This window comes from Mustela nivalis, assembly GCF_964662115.1.
Source record: "Mustela nivalis genome assembly, chromosome: 7".
NCBI lineage: Eukaryota > Metazoa > Chordata > Mammalia > Carnivora > Mustelidae > Mustela > Mustela nivalis.
In genome coordinates, this window is record NC_139026.1 from 19,135,534 (window position 1) to 19,158,542 (window position 23,009).

At 36.2% G+C, this 23,009-nt stretch overlaps 1 protein-coding gene across 2 annotated transcripts in view; it reads right to left on the reverse strand.

Moving 5' to 3' along the window:
- The window catches only part of UTP20 (UTP20 small subunit processome component), a 97,193-nt gene that overhangs the window by 20,012 nt on the left and 54,172 nt on the right, over positions 1 to 23,009 (reverse strand). For both annotated transcript variants that reach the window (XM_082739156.1, XM_082739157.1), the window contains exons 29-43: positions 22,901 to 22,980; positions 20,968 to 21,185; positions 19,099 to 19,243; positions 17,576 to 17,663; positions 16,588 to 16,731; positions 16,125 to 16,175; positions 15,626 to 15,778; positions 13,450 to 13,605; positions 12,847 to 12,987; positions 12,359 to 12,496; positions 8,788 to 8,927; positions 8,498 to 8,580; positions 5,882 to 6,171; positions 4,682 to 4,821; positions 4,298 to 4,454 (exon numbers count right to left, since the gene is read on the reverse strand). In XM_082739156.1, the coding sequence (XP_082595282.1) occupies positions 4,298 to 4,454; positions 4,682 to 4,821; positions 5,882 to 6,171; positions 8,498 to 8,580; positions 8,788 to 8,927; positions 12,359 to 12,496; positions 12,847 to 12,987; positions 13,450 to 13,605; positions 15,626 to 15,778; positions 16,125 to 16,175; positions 16,588 to 16,731; positions 17,576 to 17,663; positions 19,099 to 19,243; positions 20,968 to 21,185; positions 22,901 to 22,980 (2,124 nt within the window). The remainder of the gene's footprint in view (positions 1 to 4,297; positions 4,455 to 4,681; positions 4,822 to 5,881; positions 6,172 to 8,497; positions 8,581 to 8,787; positions 8,928 to 12,358; positions 12,497 to 12,846; positions 12,988 to 13,449; positions 13,606 to 15,625; positions 15,779 to 16,124; positions 16,176 to 16,587; positions 16,732 to 17,575; positions 17,664 to 19,098; positions 19,244 to 20,967; positions 21,186 to 22,900; positions 22,981 to 23,009) is intronic.

Sequence of the window (23,009 nt, forward strand, 5' to 3'; positions counted from 1 at the left end):
TCACCATGTAAGAGACTTTAACCAAATGATCATTTTGAACATTACCGTGCTTGGCCTCTACTACTGTGACTAAACTAGGCCACTGATTTATAAAGAAAGGCACAAAAGCCTTGAACTTTAAAAACCAACTTGTGAATTAAGGAGCCTGCCAATGTTGAGTGCAATCCAAAGCTGTTCTGAAGGAAACACATTTGTGCCCTTAACAGTAACCATAGCTAACATTCCTAAGAGCTTACTGTTGGCTATTAATATTGTTGTATTAACAACACATAGATGTATTAAATCCTTTAATTCTCATTTACTGTATCTATGGTGTAGGTGCTATATTATCATCACTTTTCAGAGAGGGAAGCTGAGGCACAGAGAGATCAAGTAACTTGCCACAGGTTGCATGGGGAGGAGAGTCAGGATTTGAAACCGTATAGACCCACGCCAGAGCCTCTGCTCTGTATCACTATGTTGTGTTGCCTCTCAAGCTTTTTGCATTCTTTATGCTGCTTCTAATGCGATAAAATAATCACCGTGAATGTCAGATAATGATCAAAGGCTAAGGAAACATAATTGGTTGTCAGTACATAATTGGTTATCAATACACAGATTTGATTTTATTTTTTAAGTAATCTCTACATCCAACATGGGGCTCACACTCAACCCTAAGATCAAGAGTTGTATGCTATACTAACTGAGATAGCCAGGTACCTCACGATTGCATTCTAAAGGCATAATTTCATATATATCTACTGGAGATCTTCATGTACTTTTATATACTTAAAATGTTTGCTGAGAGCTTTATACTTAAAAGTCCTTTTGTGGGGGATGAAGAACGACATTTCAAGAATACACTTTTGACAGTGTCTACACAATTAACATTAAAACTCAAACTAGTTGTTCTCCCATCACTATTTTAGTTATTTTAACAAATCATGGAATGGACTTAAGAAACAGGTGGTTAGGAAAAAAAAAAAAAAGGGTTATTCATTTAAGTATCTCAGGTGCTCCATTCAAATGTGAATAAATCCAAAAGACAGAGATATATTGTATTTATCCTTCTATGCTCAGGCCTAACACAGTACATCACATAAAGCAGCCATGAAATAAATGCTGGCTGAATGAAAAGAATAAAAATGAGTACTGACTAGGGCTCTGACTCCACGTAAGATGGAGAAAGCACACACTGCTCTGTCTCTCCCACTGAAAGCAGCTGTAACACCTGGAAAAGGGGCATGGAATAGCTACTGAGGAAGAACACCAGAACACCAGCACCATCAAACTTGCAGGGCATTTATCACTGTTTCTGTTCAGTATCCCTCCGCTAGAGGCACCTGGGTGGCTCAGTGGGTTAAGCCTTTGCCTTCAGCTCAGGTCATGATCTCAGGGTCCTGGGATCGAGCCCCGCATCAGGCTCGCTGCTCAGCAGGGGGCCTGCTTCCCTCTCTTTCTCTCTCTCTCTGCCTGCCTCTCTGCCTACTTGTGATCTCTGTCAAATAAATTTAAAAAAAAAAAAAAAAAAAAAAAAAAGATCCCTCAGCTAACATGAAGTAGATGCCGGGACGCAGGGAACTCCAGGAGCCCCATGGCTTGATGAGTACGAGCAGGAACACAGAATGCTCTAAGAGAGGACAGGAATCCCTGTTTGTTCTTTTCTTTCTTTTTTCCGTTCTTCCACACCCCAGCCCCTACAATCCTATAGTGGTGGTGGTGGCAAGGGACTAGAAATGGCAACTGGCAGGAGCCACAACTCTGAGGGAGGGGACCTTCCTCTGCCTCAGCGGAAGCGCATGCTGAGAGCAGCCAACTCTAGCTGCTCTTCTCTCTGTTTCACCACCGCTTGGCCCCATGGCAGAGTGGGAGCAATAAAGCCCTAGCTTTCTACCCGGAGGACTGAATTGAACGGAAATCTAAAGTGCTAGCAAAGAACTGAAGATATAAAGAATTAAATGTAAATTTTAGAACTAAAAACCCAACAACCAAAATAGGAAATTCACTGGATGACCCAACAGCAGGAAGGAGATGAAAAAGGGAGTAAGTGAACTTGAAGACAATCAATAAAAATTTATGCCAAAAAACCAGGAAGAACTGAAAAAATAAAAAACACGAACAGGGCCTCAAGAACCAATGGGACAAAAATAGAAAGTCTAATGGGGGCGCCTGGGTGGCTCAGTGGGTTAAAGCCTCTGCCTTTGGCTCAGGTCATGATCCCAGGGTCCTGGGATCGAGCCCCACATCGGGCTCTCTGCTCGACAGGGAGCCTGCTTCCCCCTCTCTGTCTGCCTTTCTCTCTGCCTACTTGTGATCTCTGTCAAATAAATAAATAAAATCTTAAAAAAAAAAAAAACAAAGAAACAAAGTCTAATATTCATTCATTGCAGTTCCAGGAGAGGACAGAGTACAGTGCAGAAAAATTTATGTAGAAATAATGGCTCAAAGTGTTCCAAATTTGGTTAGGAAGCTCAGCAAATCTCAAACAGGGCAAACTCAGATATATCATAATCAAAATATTGGAAAATAAAGGCAAAGATAAAGTCTTTAAAAGCAGTCAGAGGAGAAAACGATGCATTACTTAGAGGGGGACAATGATATGAATAATAGGATTATTCATAGGAAAGGCCAGAAGGAAGTGATACAACATTTTTAAAGTGCTGAAAGAAAAGTACTGTCAATGATGTCAATTTCTGTCTGATGACAGAAAACTAAGAGCACCTGCTGCCGTCATACCTGCCCTACAAGACTGATGACAGTTCTTTATTATTTATTTATTTATTTTAAAAAGATTTTATTTATTTATTTGACAGAGAGAGATCACAGTAGACAGGCAGGCAGAGAGAGAGAGAGAGAGGGAAGCAGGCTCCTTGCTGAGCAGAGAGCCCGATGTGGGACTCGATCCCAGGACCCTGAGATCATGACCTGAGCCGAAGACAGCAGCCCAACCCACTGAGCCACCCAGGTGCCCCTGATGACACAAGTTCTTTAGACTTGAAAGGAAACGATTACCAGAAAGAAACCTGGAAATTCAGAAATGAAAGAACAGTAGCAGAAATGATAAATATCTGGGCAAACTAATAGACTATTTTTTTTCCTCTTGAGCTCTTTAAAATATGCTTGACAATTATAAGAAATAACTCTATCACTGCTTGATGAATTTTTCAATATATAGGTAACAGACAAACGACTATAAAATAAAAAAAGGGTAAAGGGTTCCATATGGTGGTAAGATTTTTATATTCCACTTGAAGTCATAAAATACTGATTCTAAGTAGAATATTAAAAGTATGTATGTATATGGTAATTCCTAGAGCAACCATCAAAAAAATTATACAAAGAGAGACTGATATTTTTAGTGTGTTAGGTTTAAAACCTATAGAACAGGAAGCTTATCTTTGAGCAAATTCAGGTACAGAAGTAAGGCTAACTACCAGGAGTCTTGACTGGGTACTTGAAAAGAACAAGCTACAGTGTTTCTCAAACTCGAGATCACTCAGGGGTCTTACTGAAAGGCAGATAGTTAGATCAGGTGTAGGGCTCTAAATTGTGCATTTTTTTTTAAAGATTTTATTTATTTATTTGACAGACAGAGAGCACATGTAGGCAGAGAGAGAGAGAGAGAGAGAGAGAGAGAGAGAGAGAGAGAAGCAGGCTCCCTGTTAAGCAGAGGCCCTGATGTGGGGCTCCATCCCAGGACCCTGGGATCATGACCTGAGCCAAAGTCACAGGCTTTAACCCACTGAATCATCCAGGTGCCCCTAAATTGTGCATTTCTAACAAGCTCCCAGGTGTTGCTGATGGTGCTTCTCCAAGATCCAAACTTGGGAGTAGCTAACCAGCCATGTCACTACTCAAAGAGCTTTGTTATTCCACCTAGAGATCCTATTACTTTTATTACTTATATGGTTCAACTCTGAAACAAATGTATATGTTCTTTATTTTTATTAATTTTTAATTTATTATTATTTTTTTTTGGTATATGTGCTTTATTATTTACATTTTTGTTAATACATTTGACATGGATTCAACAAAAGTATTTTTAAGAACTCAAAAAATACAAAACTTGGTATATCAAATGATTTGGGAAAAAAAGGTTATATAACCCAGGCCTAGAAGTGTCTATAAAAATCAAATATAGTTTTCTTAAAACATAGATTTTTAAAATTAGAAACTTGTGAATATTCTTGATTGCTACCACAGTGGATCAACTTTAATGAAGACAGACCCAAAAGCACTACCACTTAGAGTGTTCAAATTGTAAATATTTGAATTTCAGTCCAAACTGAATGAATATAAGGCACATAATACAATTTACCTGATATCCACGGACAAGGGTAGTCTTTAATTCTTTTAAAATATATTGTAGATAGTGCACACCCAGATCTTCTATGATTTTTGCTAGAGTGCTGCGTGCAATGTCTCTGATTTCCTGTGCTCTGTTCTTGAGAAGGGCACACACTTTCAACAAAATACTAGAAAATGAAAAGTTGAAAAGGACTAGTCTAAATACAGAAGCAAATAAAAATACAACCATCCTTTGGTCTCTTATTCAGTACCCAAATTTCCCAATTAAAATCTGAAATCACAGCAAATTGTGACAGTACTTCTCCTCTTCCTCACAAAAGAGATTCAAGAGTCAGGAAGAAAGAACCAATTTTTGAGTTTCATTGAACTTTTCTAATATGTCACACAATATTACCTTGGCAGATTAGCTTCCATAACTTCCTGTGGAAGGGACTGCATTAGTTTAACCATGGCAAAAGCTAAAGGAACTCGAACTACTTCCTCATCATTCACAACCTTGGATTTTATGAGCTTGTGTTCTTCTTCCCTTTTAGTCTGTAAGAAAAATTTAGGTTAAACTAAAATAGAAATAAATGGATCAGGGACCTGCAAACATGCAACCTTGCATTTAAAGAGTAAGCTCTTTTGATACATCTTATTTCATTACATTACATTTCCACAACTACTGTCTTAAAAAACAAATTAAATTATGCAATTTGAGAATAATCATCTAAAATTTATAAAACTAGTAGGAATAAGAAAATGTTTTCCAAAGGAGTAACCAGAAAAATGTAAAGCCATATTTTCACTGATGTAGATTAAGACTGCTATGAAATAAATAAAAATCATAAGAAATCTGTATCAATTGGGATTTTCCAGACTTTGAGTGACACTGTTGGTATATAAGAAATACAGTGCCTCAAATAAGAAGTTATATTTACAAATATACAAAGTAATCTATTTAATATTTTATACCAGGGGCTGGAAAACTTCTGTAGAGGGTCTAATAAATAAGCATTTTGGGCTTTAGGGTCTCTGAAGCTACTCAATTCTGCTGCTGTAACACAAAAGCTGAATTAGACAATATGTAAAACAATGAGTGTAACTGTGTTGCAATAAAACTTCATCTACAACAGGCTGCAGGCCAGATATAGCCCATGGACCACAGTTTGCCAATCCATGTTTTACACTGAGAAGGAAAGGCTCTGACTTATTGAGAATCCACAGCTAAATGTTACACCTGTTAACCAGGAAGAAGATGAATTGTGAACAGCAGAAAAGTGGCCAAGATGTTGTAAAGGGAAACATATTCTAATTTTTAAAAACCTTTTCTTTTTTTTGGAAATGAGAGTCATCTAATTAACTGCTTTGGAGATAGAAAGCGTATGTCTACCATATGAAAACCATAACAAAGAAACACCACTGCTTAGCTGCAGCAGGAGATGAACCTAAAGATGATGAGACAAATCAAGGGAGGTAAGCTGTGAAATTCTGAGGAAAAAGAAAAATCCCAAGGCTGAAGTCAATCAATAACAGTTTAGGAGCCTCAGCCTGACAGGGCCCCCCAAACACCCAGGTTCACTCAGACATCCTGTGTCCCAAACAGAATGATTACCGTAGATGCCAGGCATTTATGTAGCCTGGGCAGGATATCCCCAGTTATGGTTCCTTGGATATTTTTAATTGTTCTCTCCAATTCTTCCTTATTCCGAGGAAGGAAAGAGATGGACCCCGAGATACACTCAGGTTCTCTAGCTGATGTCTCTTCATAATCAGGTGGATCGGGATTTTGCAATTCTTTGCTGTCGTCTGACAAACTCTTACATTTGTTTTCCTTCTCTTCCTCATCCATTTGCTCTAATTCCATGGTTTCATGCTCCGGCAACTCAATCACTTCTATTGCATCTATGTTGAGTAAACAACAAAAGTCACCTTAAATCAAGTAAGGAAACAACACAATTTGTTGTCTTGTCCCAACATCTAATAGTCTTTCCCACCAACATCTAATAAAAACGAATCATCACTACGGGTAGGCAAGGCAAGTGCTGAGGAAAGAGCACTAAATGAGAGGGTTATGGTGTTTTGGTGTCTTACAGTTTGGAGCCTAATGACAAATAGAGACAAGTAAACTCACAATTATGAGGGTGGAAGAGCAAGTGCAGGAATACGCGAGGCGACTAGGCCAGCGGGGTGGGGGGGGGGGTCTTAAAAAAAAAAAGCTTCCAAAGTACTGTGGTTGGGGATTTCCAAAAACAAAAACCTATACTCATGAGCATGAAAATCATAATGGCAGCCAAGAGTTCTCATGCAGAAATGTCCCTGATTATAGGGTTCAGTTTATTAAAGAAAATTAGGCAGTACAGTACTGTGAAGCAAGTCCAGGCTTGGCTCTGCTAACAAGCCATGTAACCAGAGTAGGCTTTGGATTCTTTATCAATAAGATGGAGATGTCATCTACCTTATAAGACTACTATGACGGTTAAATGAGATAAAGTCAACAATGCACCCAAAATATGTTTCTGACACTTCACTAACTTTCAAAAATGGCAGCTATTAGTCTTTATTTTGTTTACTGGCCATATAGCTTTATACTTACTATATTCCTTTATACTTCTGAATTGTAATTTTTCATATAAAAAATAATGGGGTAACTACCAACTAAGATTCTTGTAAGATTTTTATAAGAATAAATAAGACAATGTCTTTAAAGGCCCAGGTCATAGTAGGTGCTCAATAAATACTCCAAACATATCTAAGGAGAAAAGAGATAGTTAGGCAAATAAAGTATTTTAATTTTTAATGTTTCTGTTTATGCAAAATTATAAAATGTAGATTCCACTGCCTGAAGAAAAACTGTTAAGGGGCTTTAGTTTAGTACATTAGTGGTTTAAAACACATAGTGCCTACAAATTCAAGCCAGTCTTTGTTATTAATTAGTGTGACTCTACAGTGATTTTACTATGAATCATAGAATTAGAAAATTCTGAATAGGAAGGAATGCTGGAGTTGTGCAAACTGAGGGCCAGAATATTTCAATGTCTTTAGCAAAAATAATTAGCCCACTGGTCCATTTAAGTGTTTATTCTTTTCTTTTAATAGGTTAGGGAAATTTCTAATGAGTCCTCATCTGATATCATGAATAGATGCTGAATTTAATCAACTATTTCCCTTATGTCTCTTTAGATGACCACATGCTTTTTGGATGTTAATATGTTAAATTCCATTAACCAACTATATCAAATTCATGAGTTAGTGGAGGCTTCCTCTATCAATCATCTAAAATGGCAGGCATAGGTTGAAATTATTGAGTCCTTAAATATTTGTAGAACCTCCCTATAAAACAGGGTGAACGTCGTATTTCATTAGAAGATGGTTTTTAACTACAGAGTCAATTTCTTTAGTGGTTAGAAATGCATCCAGATTTTCTATTTCTTCTAAAGCCAGATTTTGTATTTTTGTTTTTAAGATTATTTATTTATTTGACAGAACGAGAGAGAGACAGTGAGAGAGGGAACACAAGCAGGGAGAGTGGGAGAGGAGAAGCAGGTTTCCCGCTGAGCAAGGAGCCCGATGCAGGGCTCGATCCCAGGACTCTGGAATCATGACCTGAACTGAAGGCAGACACTTAATGACTGAGCCCCCCAGGTGCCCCTGTATTTTATTTTTCTAAGAATTTTTATGTCTCATCCAAGTATTCAAATTTATAAGTACAAAGATCATAACATTATTTTACCTTTTTCATTTAACTATGACCTTTTAAAATTCCCAATGTTGTTTATTATGCCTTCTATTTTCACTTTTCACTGACAAATTTTGACAGAGCTTTGCCAATTTATAATCTTTTCAAATATCTATTTTTAGCTTTGATGAACTTTTCTTATTGTATCTACTTTATATTTCATTAATTATCACTCTACTTTAAATTCTTATCTTATGCTTTCTTTGGATCTGTTGCTTAATGTTCTTTCCATAATGCAGGTGGTAAAACTGGGTTTCTATATAAATAATCTACAGCTCATTTTTTTAATCATACAATTTAGACTGGCCTTCTCTATTCTTAAATAAATTTTTACACAAATACTCAAACCATCTGCTTTAACTTCCTCCTGACTCATTCACTGGTTACTGTAGAAAAAGGTGGTAAGCTGAATTTTGCTAACTTTAATTCATCATCATCATCAGTTATCCAAGAATAGAATGAAAATTTAGTAAGGAAGTTTTAAAAACTTACTTTCATCATTCTGGATTTTTCTTACTTGTTCTTCAAGAGTTTTGTGATCAAAGTGGAATGCTTCTAACACTATTACTAGCAAACTGTTAAAAAAAGAAGGTACACAGAAATGTTTGTTTGATTCACATCATTTGATGATCCAAAGGAAACATTTGAAGATCTACAAACATTAGCATAACCTCATTAATACAAGCTGTAAGTAAACTGAGATTAGCAAGACCACTTCAAGAAATAATACAATGCTGATATTTTAAAAACAAAACAAAAATAAGAAGTTTGACCATACATACCTGACACCCAACTTTTGATTGATCTGTCCTGTCTGTAAAACATGAATGAAATGTTTCAAGTAATATATATATGCTGACCAAGAAAGATGTCTGCAAATAGCTCCAATAACTTCTGAGGCAGCAATGGTTATATTTTCATGCTGTAAAACAAATCAAGATCATCAACATAGAATAACATTTGCCAACAAAACACAGAGCTAATTTCATACATTAAAAAGCTTAGACAGTAGATGATCAGTAATTATAAGGAAGGAATGCCCAAAGTATACTCCATTTTCCCCCTAGCTCTAAGAAAAGGCACTATCAATTAAAGGAATGACACTGTACTTTAAAAGATATTAATACACTTGGGGCTTTTTCCCACTCAGACCTCTCTGATGAGTTCAAGTCTACAAACAATAAATGAAGTAAATTCAAGTATAAAAGTTGACAAATACTAAAGTTAACGTTAATGCACAGCTCAACATTCAACAGTACACTGCATTGGAGACAGCTCTTTCATCATCATAGAGAACAGGGACTGGACTTACCCTCCTATCTTAAACTAGAAAAGTAGACAAAAATATATGAAATAGCAGTTTTCAGACTCTGGACATCAAACAACACAGTTCAGTCTTCCCTGACAGAAAGGTAACAAATGAAGCGTGTCTTATAATTGCCCTAATTCACAGAGTCGCAGCACAAGAGGAGAAACTCAAAAAGAGTTCAGTGGTCTCCCTAATGCAAGGAGACAGAGTTGAGGCTGTGGCAGCTAGAGACCACAGGGCAGAGCACCAGAGAAGAGAGAGCTACAAGGAGAGGCAAGTTGCACGGGCATACCAAGAAGCAGAAAAATACCTCTCACAAGAAGAAAAATCAACCAATTGAAATAGACCCCAAAATGACACATATGATAGACAAATAGTAGACAAAGGCAGTAAGACATATGATAAAATTACATTCCATAAGATCAAGAAGGGACAGGAAAGCAAGAACATGTTAGAGAGAAAGAGGTAAGGTATAAAAAAGGCCCAAATTGAATGTCTAGAAATGGAAAAGACAGTTCTGGGAGGGAAGACACACTAGATGGGATTAAAAGCAGATTAGACTCGGAAGAAGAAAAGATTAACGAACCTGAAGACACAGTGATACAAAAGTAAAACAAAATGAAACCCAGAAAAAAAAGTAATGGGAAAAAAAAAAAAAAAAAAGAAAAGAAAAGAGCCTCAGTGTGTTTGGAACAACTTTGAGTGGCCTAATATACAGTGGGGTCTCCAAAAGCAAGAAGGGGACCCAAAGTATTCTTGAAAAATTAATGGCCAAAAATTTACAAATTTGAAGAACATTACAACTCAGTAGCTCCAATAAGCTCAATAAAGCCCAAGCAAAAGAAACATGAAAACTACACTAAGGCACATTGTAATCAAATGGCTTAAAACCAGTGATAAAGAGAAAAATTTCAAGGCAGGCTGAAAAAAAAAAGGGTACATTTACACTCAGAATAATAAAGATAGGAATGACTTTTTGTTGGAAGTGATATAAACCAGAAGACAGTAGAGCAATTCTCTTTAAAGAACAGAAAGAAAAAAAAAAAACTGTCAATCTAGAATTCCATACCTAGAAACATTACCTATAAGAGCAAAAATGAGAAAAGACAAATACGAACTGAAAGACCTCATCATTAATGACCCGTGCCACAAAAAAAATCTGAAGGAGGTCTTCCTGTTAGGAGTAAAATGAAACAGGAATATGTCTGGATCTACCCAAAGGAATGACTGGAAAACTGTAATTAACTGGAAGTGACCAGAAATCACAAATATGTAAGCAAATATAAAAGATCTTTCCTTATTTTGAAAGCTCTCTCTAAAAGATAATCGGCTATTTTTAAAAAATATTTTTTTTATTTGAGAGAAAGAGAGAGAGAAAGCGAGCAGGGAGAGGGGCAGAGGGAGAAGCAGGCTCCCCACTGAGCAAGGAGGGAGACGTAGGACTCAGTCCCAGGACCCTGAGATCATGACCTGAGCTGAGGGCAGACACTTGACTGAGCCACCCAGGCACGCCAATAATTGACTGTTTAAACCAAAAAGAACGATGGATAGTGCCGTTTAAAACTGATGTAAAGCCGAAACCTATATAAAAATAGCTACATGATAACTAGTAAGTCAACAGAGATAAAATAAAATCATTAAAAAAAAATCCAAGTAATTCCATACAAGGAAAGAATAGAGGGACAAATGGAAAATAAATAAAAACATCAACAATTTAAACCTAACCATATTAATACTGATATTAAATGTAAATGGCCTAAAACCAATTAAAAGGCAGAGGTTGTCAGATTTGACAAAACTGCCAAGACTCAGTTATATGCTATCTACCAGAAACTGACAGTAAATAAAAAAGTCACAAATATGTTAAAAATAAGACACGAAAAGGGTATACCATGTTAATATCAACTAAAACTAAATATAATTTATTTTTTCCATCTACACCTCTTTCCTATTTTACTGCCATCAAAGTATAAGTTGGCTGGGCTTACTAACTCTTTAAACTGGAATTTTGGGGAGTATTCTTTCATTTATTTAGTTAATTCTTCTTATAAAAATGTTTTTTATTTACTTATTTTTTTTTTAAAGACTTTATTTATTATTTATTTGACAGAGAGATCACCAGTAGGCAGAGAGGCAGGCAGAGAGAAAGATAGAGAGGGAAGCAGGCTCCCTGCCAAGCAAAGAGCCCAGATGTGGGGCTTGATCCCCGGACTCTGAGATCATGGCTTGAGCTGAAGGCAGAGGCTTAACCCACTGAGCCATCCAGGTGCCCCTACCTAGGTAATTCTTTAAAAATTTTTGAAACAACAGGGGAAACCTAACTTTGCACAATACAATGTGGTCAACACAGTATAAATTCAAGTCACAACTCCTGGTATCACCTCAATTAGACTTGAATTTTTGGGTGCTGTCTTTCATCAATCTAAACAATAAATATTAAGGCCTTACAATGTACACAACACTGTTTTTGGCACTATGTAGTATAATAAGGAAGAGAGTCCTAAGTTCAAATACAGATTCTCATTCTGTATGTCTTTGAGAAAGTTAAATACCTCACTTATTCCCAGTTTACTTTCCTGTAAAATAGTGACAACAGCACCTATAGGGTTAAGCTATGATGAAGATGAAGTAAGATTATGTTAAGTACTTAGAATAGTTCCTATATCTGATATGGTGCTAAAGAAAAGGTAGTTATTGTTTAACTTCCTTTCTTATGAGCCATTTGGGAAAACAATGATTTTGGTAATTAATTATCAGAATTAAGTCCTATAATACAAAAATAAAAGTATGCTATGTTAGTAATGTGATCATTTATTTCTATGAGGGGAACTATTTTGTGGTTGGCCTCTTTGGGCTAATAATAGTGAAAATAAAGATTAAATCTACTACTTACAGAGCGTTTACTATGTGCCAAGTACCATTCTCAGGGCTTCAGAACTATTTTAAGCCTCTAATTGTGTTGACATCAATATGAACGTCACAACCCCATATGCACGTCATGGTATAGGTAGATGTTTAATGGTTTCCCTGATCTAATGTCCTACCTTGAGCATTTTCTCGTCAAAAATTGGAGTCATGGCATAAGGCATGATATAATTCTGAAGAGATTTAGAAGACAGGACAATTTTGCCTTCCATTAGTTGTTTTGCCAGTTTCTTCAAGGCTCTTGCTCGTCTGTGGATCTATGAGTTAGATAAAATAAGAATTAGTCACTGAATACACTCACCTACAACCAGCTCCATTTCAGTATCATGTTACTTTTCTATGAAAAGATTAAAGGAGTGAAATACAGTCCATGTGTTACATGAACAAACACCTGTGCCTTGATTTGCTTCCAGAGATATAATCCATAGCATTTGTTTAACAAAGGATCCTAAAGCATTTATATACTTAGGAAATGGCAAAGAAATGTGACACTATTATTGTGGTTTATGATACCATGAAAGAAAATAGACCCTGAGCCACCCAGGCACCCCTGAGATTCTTAATTTATAGGCAGGAAAAAAGAACTCAACACAGAAGTGTTTTCTACCTGAATATGCTTCATATTCTCAAAGAAGTCCATTTCTGGATCATGGCAATCAGTGAGCTGTACCAAGTCTTTAAATTCTGGTTGATCTGGAAAGGTTTGAATTAAACAGGAAAGCACTGTGGTATAATCCTGTTGTATATTCTGCAAAGGCCAAATTGAGAAAAACAATTTTTTTTTTAAAGAATTTGGTGGGTATTAAGGAGGGCACGTATTGCATGGAGCACTGGGGTATGGTGCATAAACAATGAATTTTTGGAGCTGGAAAAAAATAAAATTAAATTAAAAAAAAATTAAAAAAATAAAAATAAAAGAATTTGCTTTCTAGATAATGTAAAGAAACACAGAAAAAAACCACTATAATGTTTACAATTTTCTTTTAACATAAAACATTCCCATTGTAAACACAAACTATAAGATCAGAAGTGATCACTCTCCTTTATATTCCCACTCTCCTTTTAAGAGTTTTGTATTTATGCAATTAAGTATTAATTAAATGTACTAAGCTGTTTTTAACAACAACTTTAGTAAGGAAAAAGAAAAGCAAAAACAAAATCCGTAACAGTAGTACATAAAAGACAAAGATGTAATTGCAAACCCCAATACCTCTGTCTGGCTCTTCAATCCTTTCCTCAACTTCTCCAGGAGTGAACGATGAATGATTTCCCTATATTCTTTCTCCGTGACATTCAGGGCAGCTAACTTTTTGATGATACTCATCAGGCACATGCTGGCATTATCACTTAAAGACATGTCTCCTAACTCGAAACAAGAAAAAACAAAACAAAACAAAATTATTCTGTGTAATAACTATAATATGGAATATTATTTCCCAATGAACAGTTTATAAAATGTTGATACTCCTCTATGTAAAGATCCCTCCTAAGAAATGTTCCCCAAGTACATCACATCTAAGGAAGAACTAAATGTAGGGCTGTGAGGAATATGCACGCATACCTCAGAGATCTTGTGACTTTGGTTCCAGACCACCAGATCAAAGTGAAAATCATAATAAAGTGAGTGAAATGAACAAATGAATTTTTTGGGTTCCCAGTACATATAAAAGTTATGTTTAGACTATTCTATAATTTATTAAGTGTGTAATAGCATTATGCCTAAAAAAACAAGGTACATGCCTTAATTAAAAAATACTATCATCTATTATTTTAGTGCATCATAATCACTGCTCGCAGATCATTGTGATAAATATAATCATAATGAAAAAATATTAGGAGAATCACCAAGATATGACACAGAGATATAAAATAAACAAATGCTGTTGGAAAATGGCACTGATAGGACTTGTTCAAAGCAGGGTTGTCACAAACCTTCAATTTGTAAAAAAAAAAAAGAAAAAAAAATGCCAATACCAAAAAACACAGTATCTGCAAAGCCTAATAAAATGAGGTAGTCCTGTAGTAAATAACTGAAAAAAAATCATGCTTACTGAGAAGTCACACTCTGATTTGGAAAACAAGATGCAATAGACTTTTTGATTAGTTTTATTTCCCAAAGCAAACAGAATAAAAGATTCACTAAATCTTGTTTTCAATATTCAGTATCATGTGGTAACTGAAAACGACAGAGTTGGCTGGTATAATTTTGGTTAGTTGTGCTCCAATTCCTAGTGTGAGCAATGTAGGTAGTGAATGTGGAGCAAGTATTGCTAACTCAGCTAAGCAGGCAGTGATTTGGAATTCTTTGTGCTAGAATTTGATATGAAATATGAAGAATCAGACCCAAGCGGGGAGATTACTTTTTCATATATTACATAATCATTAACATCAGATGAATAGTTATAAAATGCCACAAAGAGATTACTGATGACATTACATGGCTAACTATAAATCAAAGGTTTCATTTTCCCCAGTTTTGGGTTTTAATTCAGTCCAGCAACATGGTACTTAAAATAGTATGAACCCTTTATATTTCTGAATCAATAAAAGAGGGCAAACTGTCAAATAATACAGTGACAAAACTTCAAAACACTGAGATATAATTGAAATACTATACAATTCACCCTTTTAAAGTGTACAATTCAATGTTTCTTGGATATTCACAAGGTTGTACAGCCATCACCACTATCTAACTTCAGAGCATTTTTATCCCCCCCCCCCCCAAACAAAACCCTGTGCCAATCAGAAGTCCTTCTTCACCATTCCCATTTCTCCCTCCCTGGCAGCCCTTGATAACCACGGATTTACTTTCTGTCTCTATGAATTTCCCCTATTCTAGCACATGGCTTTTGTATTTTTCAAAGTGCTTCCACATATTATTTTATTCAAAATATTTGTCTTTTAGATCATGAGAATAACAATATGGTCTTCACCAAACAAAACAGTCTGCAGCCACAAGAAATTATACACAAAAATCTGTGTCTTGCTCACAACACAAATTAAGAAATCAGGCCATGCAATTATCATATGATCTCTCTGATATGAAGAATTTGAGAGGCAGAATGAAGGACCATGGGTGGGGGTAGGGGGAAAAAAATGAAATAAGATGGGATCAGGAGGGAGACAAGCCATAAGAGACTCTTAATCTCATGAAAAAAACTGAGGGTTGCTTGGGGGGCAGGGGTAGGGATAGGGTGGTTTGGTTATGGACATTGGGAGGGTATGGGCTATGGTGAGTCCTGTGAAGCGTGTAAGCCTAATGATTCACAGACCTGTACCCTGGGGAAAATAATACATTATACGTTAATTTAAAAAAAAAAAAATCATATAGTTGTATTATCAAAACAATGAAAAATAATTCATAAATTTTTCCTATAAAAACCTACCTCCATATTATAGAAACAATTATGCATAACTGGAATTAAGTAGTTAACATCAACAGTTTGCATCTCTTTAATATAAGAGGTGATAGTCTGGAATGTTGCGAAGCGAACATCAAAGTTGATATCATCAAGATGTCTTTGATCAAAGGCATTAAGCTACAAGAAATGAAAACATTGAAACACTGTGAAACACTGAAAATGTAGATGAAGGTATACAAATCTTAAATTAAAAAAAAATGACAATACTTTTTTTTTTTTCTTAAAGATTTATTTATTTATTTATTTATTTGAGAGAGAGACAGTGAGAGAGAGCATGAGCGAGGAGAAGGTCAGAGAGAGAAGCAGATTTCCCGTGGAGCTGGGAGCCCAATGTGGGACTCGATCCTGGGACTCCAGAATCATGACCTGAGCCGAAGGCAGTCGTCCAACCAACTGAGCCACCCAGGCGTCCCAAAAAATGACAATATTTTTGAAGCAAAAGAGAAATATAAGACTTTCTTACCTTGACAACATCAGTAATATATTTTAATCCACTCTCAAAATCAGAAAGAGTCTGAAAGGAATGAAAACAGTATATTATTACTGAATAAAACCTTAACTTTTCTTTTCTTTTTTTTTTTTTTTAAAGATTTTATTTATTTATTTGATGGAGAGAAATCACAAGTAGGCAGAGAGGCAGGCAGAGAGAGGGGGAAGCAGGCTCCCTGCTGAGCAGAGAGCCTGATGCAGGCCTCGATCCCAGGACCCTGAGATCATGACCTGAGCCGAAGGCAGAGGCTTAACCCACTGAGCCACCCAGGCATCCCAAATCTTAACTTTTCTGTCCTCCTCCCTTCAATTCCCTCTTTCCACTCAAATTTATATGAAACATCATGTTGACACCAAGGAAGCGGTCAATATGTATTAAATGTCACAGTGATCTTTTTAAAAAGAGGTGGTTTGGGGTAAAAATGAGTACTACAGACCTGGAAAACTGTACAAAGCAATTGTCTTGACAACTTATTCTTAATAACCGAGAAGAGCTTTGCTAGAGGCTTGAGGAAGTTTGTAGGCTCCAGACAATGTTTCAACAGGTTTTGTACTGTCACCAAAATATCAACCTCTGTATCCTTAAGAAGGAACATTAAGAGAAAGCACATTTCAGTAATTTAGAAAACTGGTCACCTTGGCTTTAATATTATAGCACAAAAAATAAATAACTTTCAATAAGCACAAGTAGTATTCAGAAAAGTTATTTCATAGGCCTTTGAAAGTTTTAACTTTCATTTTAACGTCAGATAAAATCCACAATAATGTTCATTAACAGTTTCTTCCTTTAATTCTAATAGAAAATACACATGGTTTTGGAACATAATTACTTCTATGTCCAGTCCAAAAAGGGCCAAGAAAAATGAAGTTGCTCAAGAAAAATCCTCACTTCTGGTTCTCTACAGATCTGTGGTCTTCTCTACTGAATTACTGTATAGTAAGAGATGTTCAGTGTAGCTACTAAAACCTCACTGAGTTTGAGCCATTTGATTTGACTTGAGATTAAACTAAAAGTTGGAAAATCATTTTAGAGACTCCTAGCTCCATGTAATATTAATATAATCTGACTTTTCATTAGCAGCTCTGCAACTGTGATGCATACTTAAGATTATATGATGCGCTTCTTGGGTTCCAGATTTGTTATTGATCAAAGTGAGAGGAAAAAAAAAAAGAAGTGAGAAAAAAAATGGATTAGAAGCTAAAGAAAGAAAAATGAAGGACTGATGAGGATGCTTCCAGCCTCTTGTTCCCCCCTTTCCTACCTCTTTCCCAAAGCGTCTCCTCTATTTCTAATTTTATATTTTTGTATAAAATCTTTTTGCAAATACATCACAGGATCTACCCAATGAAAATTATTGCTCATGGATGAACCTTAATAATCAAGTACCACTTTAATGACAAAGCCAATGTCCTGTGAATTTTTACCTGAGGAACATTGCCACGGTGGAGGAAAGGAAGAAGAAGTGTGATGAGCAGAGAACTTTGCTCTTTGTCTCTCATGAACTTGCTGATCCTAGAGAAGGTGAAAAACTGATATGTAAGGTACACAAGTGAAGAGTATTTCTCTAAGAAGTTAAACGTTTTGTAGAAAACATGTGACAGACACAGGTGGCTTTTATGTGTTCATGTAGGAAAAGTTTAACTGACTTCTATGCAGGGTCCACTTTTTTTTTTTTTTTTTTTTTTTATTTGACAGAGAGAAATCACAAGTAGACGGAGAGGCAGGCAGAGAGAGAGGAGGAAGCAGGCTCCCTGCTGAGCAGGGAGCCCGATGCGGGACTCAATCCCAGGACCCTGAGATCCTGACCTGAGCTGAAGGCAGCGGCTTAACCCACTGAGCCACCCAGGCGCCCCTGCAGGGTCCACTTTTATTTCTCTCCAACTTCAGGCTCATGGCTACTAATCTATTTCTCTTGCAACATCTGATTTTGTAGGTAAGAGGAAACTCCGATGCTATAATCTGAATATCAGCAATTTCTTTTTTTAAATTATTTTTGTTATTACTATTTTTTGACAATTAGTAATTTCTCACTTTACAAAGAAAATAACATTTTTAAGAGCCAAGATTTGTTTAAGGCTATACATGCGGTATTCAATTTAACTCCCACGATAGCCTTCCATGTTGAAATGTTTAGCCCAATCTTGCCCAAAGAAAACTGAGACTCAGAGAAGCTGATGTCACCTCTAAGAAGTGGCAGAGCAGGCCTTTCAAACCCAGTCTTTATGGTGCCTAATCTCTCACTTTCTTTTCACTACCACACAGCCTGTGATAAAATTTAATGAGTATATTTTGTGTGGTTTCCCATTTTGTATAACTTAGAAATACAATAGTATGAATAAGACATGTCAAAGCAATTCCTGGAAGATTCTAATATATCATTTTGTCGTTGAGGTAACAGAAAAAATAAACTTTGAACAGTTAAGTCCTGTAACAATTCATAATTTAAAATGCAAACATTTTTTGTACTCTGGTTTAACAACCCTGCTACAGAAGACACAATTTTATATTACTAGGTCTATTGTCAAAAAGAATCTTTAAAAATCCTTGCAAAATCTTGACCCTTAAAAAACAAACAGAACAACCATAACACGCTCTTTTAAATGAATTATTTTTATCAATTAAACTTAAAAAACAATGAAAAGTATGAGATCTCATGTAACTCAAAATTCTAACTGAACAAAATATACAAATCTATTAACCTACTTTAGAATTTTGAAGCTTATTCTCTCATAATAAAATGAACATAGATACGATAAAAGTTTTCTAATGAATATACAGGCAGAGAAGAAGAATTCTACGTTATCTTAAAAATGGAGGGCATTTAAAAATACTTAAAATCTTTTCAGCTTATTACCACATTAAAATAATTGAAAAACTGGGTAAAAATTAGCAAAAATTAAAACCACGGATAGTAATGTTATCTTTTAAGGACCAATATATCACTTACTTTGACAGAATGCCAAGTTCCTTACTGACTTGTGCCCTATTCTTCTTCTTTTTCACCTTTTCTGCACTTATTGTGGTTTTGCTAAGATACTGGAGAATTGCAGGTACATGAGGTAGAATTAATCGTCCTCCCATTGTGATAGAATCTGAAAAAAAAGTAATAAATGTTTTGATTTTAATGAACTATTAAGGGATAATCGTATACTATCTTCATAATGATAGACAAGGAGAGCACTCAATTTTCATAAAAATATAACAAATTTTAGTGAGAAAGGAATCCATCAAAATACTTGAGGAGAACACAGGCAGCAACCTCTTCGACCTCAGCCGTTGCAACATCTTCCTAGGAAAATTGCCAAAGGCAAGGGAAGCAAGGGCAAAAATGAACTATTGGGATTTTATCAAGATCAAAAGCTCTTGCACAGCAAAGAAAACAGTTAACAAAACCAAAAGACAACTGACAGAATGGGAGAAGATATTTGCAAACGACATATCAGATAAAGGGCTAGTGTCCAAAATCTATAAAGAACTTAGCAAACTCAAACCCAAAGAACAGATAATCCAATCAAGAAATGGGCAGAGGACATGAACAGACATTTCTGCAAAGAAGACATCCAGATGGCCAACAGACACATGAAAAAGTGCTCCATATCACTCGGCATCAGGGAAATACAAATCAAAACCACAATGAGATATCACCTCACACCAGTCAGAATGGCTAAAATCAACAAGTCAGGAAATGACAGATGCTGGCAAGGATGCGGAGAAAGGGGAACCCTCCTACACTGTTGGTGGGAATGCAAGCTGGTGCAACCACTCTGGAAAACAGCATGGAGGTTCCTCAAGATGTTGAAAATAGAACTGCCCTATGACCCAGCAATTGCACTACTGGGTATTTACCCTAAAGATACAAATGTAGGGATCTGAAGGGGCACGTGCACCCGAATGTTTATAGCAGCAATGTCCATAATAGCCAAACTACGGAAAGAACCTAGATGTCCATCAACAGATGAATGGATCAAGAAGATGTGGTATATATACACAACGGAATACTATGCAGCCATCAAAAGAAATGAAATCTTGCCATTTGTGACAACATGGATGGAACTAGAGCGTATCATGCTTAGCGAAATAAGTCAAGCAGAGAAAGACAACTATCATATGATCTCCCTGATATGAGGAAGTGGTGATGCAACATGGGGGCCTAAGTGGGTAGGAGAAGAATCAATGAAACAAGATGGGATTGGGAAGGAGACAAACCATAAGTGACTCTTAATCTTACAAAACAAACTGAGGGTTGCTGCGGGGAGGAGGGTTGGGAGAAGGGGCTGTGATTATGGACACTGGGGAGGGTATGTGCTTTGGTGAGTGCTGTGAAGTGTGTAAACCTGGCGATTCATAGACCTGTACCCCTGGGGATAAAAATATATGTTTATTAAAAAATAAAAAATTAAAAAATATATATATAATAAATTTTAACTATAAAGATTAAATAACTTTTTTCTTAGTCATAATAGCAGTATTATTAGCTAAATTATAAATTTATAAAGCCCCTGAGGCTTTAAGTAAGACATTTTTGGTTTAGTAAAAGAACTGTTAGGATAATTTGACAAGAAGAATTCAGAGACATGACAGTGGAAGTCATTAAATTTCCTGATGGATAGTTGAGCTTTCTGGAGCATAAATAATCCGAATTTCTACTACTACACAGAAAATTCAGTTTATATGAATTGGTATTAATTCCTATAGCAAAGAAATTCTTTTAATAATAAAAATAATTAAAAGAATCAAATTGTGTTGAAATTTTCCATTCTGAGAGCACAAATGCTTCAGAAATCTAAGAATCATTTACTTTGTACAGCACACATACCATCTGCACTTTCCATGTACACACATCCAGTTACTGGCAAGCTCAAAAGTGTTTCTGTGGGTTCAAAATCTGGAAGGTTAAGAAGGTCATCGGCTATATCCATCACAATAGAGGCTGTGGCTTCTGAGAGATTCTTTGCTGAGAGAATTGCAAAAACGTTGGTCAGGATATCACACTCTGGGAACCCAGGTTTCTGTTTAGCCAGGAAAGGGAAATATCTGCAAGGAAAAACACTGAAGTTGTCATCTTATTTCTCAATATATTTTTTTCTGAAAACAAGTTCAGTAAGAATTTCCATATTGAGTTCAAATATATGTGTGTACCAACATCAAAAGGGAAATTACTTTAAAATCTAAAATTTGATGGATAATTCCAGGCACCTCACAAAGATTGTTATTTAGGCACTTTATGTATCTCTCTCATTTAATCCTCATAACATCTCTATAATTTGGTAACCTTGTCCCTACATTACAGATAAAAAAACTGAGACGAGTCTAAAGCCACTGAGGTAGTTAAGTTGTAAAGCTGAGATGTGAACATGGTATGAGCCTTTTCTAAAAGAAATGTACTGAAGACAGGCTATTTTTCAACTATAAACCTTCTAGAATGTGAATGTATATATACTCACATAAAAACCAATGCTGTACAACATGGGAATCAGGAGTACAGACCAAAGAAACATTTACCGTGTTAGCATATGCAACATTCAGAGAGCAGCATCATTTTTGGGAGAGGTGGTGAATCCACCCCCAGTATGAAAGATGAAAGACACACACAAATGACAGGAGCATCCTACCCAGAGGAAACGCACCCACAAGGATAGAGTACACAAAGGCTCTCCAGCCAGCGGCAAACCAGCAACTGTTCTACTTCAGGGATGTAGTCCTCTAACGATCAGCAGGAGGGTAAAACCAAAAAAATTCAGATAGTTTTACCACTTTATCATCATTGGAAAAAGAGCTCAAGCACTTTTAACATAGTTAGTGCTAAAAGTGCTTGAGCTCTTTTCTTCCAGAAAAGTTGGAAGTACATCCCTAACAATAACAGTACTTCTGATTTTTAAGTTTTGTTTTGTTTTTTTGTTTTTTTTTTTTAAAGATTTTATTTATTCATTTGACAGAGAGAGATCACAGGTAGGCAGAGAGGCTGGCAGAGAGAGAGAGAGAGAAGCAGGCTCCCCGCTGAGCAGAGAGCCCGATGCGGAACTCGATCCCAGGACCCTGAGATCATGACCTGAGCCGAAGGCAGCGGCTTAACCCACTGAGCCACCCAGGCGCCCCTCTGATTTTTAAGTTTTAATGAAACTGTAAAACTAGCAAAAATGCGTTTTACTAAAATATGTGTAAGTTTAACTTACATTGCAAAATGTTATTTTGCCTTTTTTTTTCTTTTAGGATTTTATTTTTATATTTGACAGAGAGAGATCACAGAGAGAAAGAGGGAAGCAGACTCCCTGCTGAGCAGAGAGCCCAATATGGGACTCAATCCCAGGACCCTGAGATCATGACCTGAGCCGAAGGTAGAGGCTTATTATTAACCCACTGAGCCACCCAGGTGCCCCCTATTTTTCCCTTTTTCAAAAATAATAAATGAACACTCTAAAGATATATCATAAAAATTACCTCTTTCCTGTTCTGGGGTACCCAAACCTCCACATGCTATAATAACATTACCAGTTTCTCATGTATCCTTTTAGGCATTTTCTACTTCACTTTATATTTATACACATGCACAGGTATTTTTCTTGGGTTACACTGTTCGGCAGCTTGTGTTTTTCTTTAAACCTGTGTATTCTGAAATTCAGCTACCTTATTCTCTTTAACTGCATCTATAGTATTTCACCATAAATCATATTATTAGTAACCTTGACTCATTTTGACTAGAATGGTCTAAAACACTGTCCTTTTTAAAGGTGGGAGAAAAATGGCCATACCTTGCGTTTCTGCTCCAGACACTAATCAGTTTCAGCAGAGGAGTAGGAGAATACTGACTCTCAGATCCAAGCCTTATGATCTAGGACACAAAATAAAAACAGAATACAA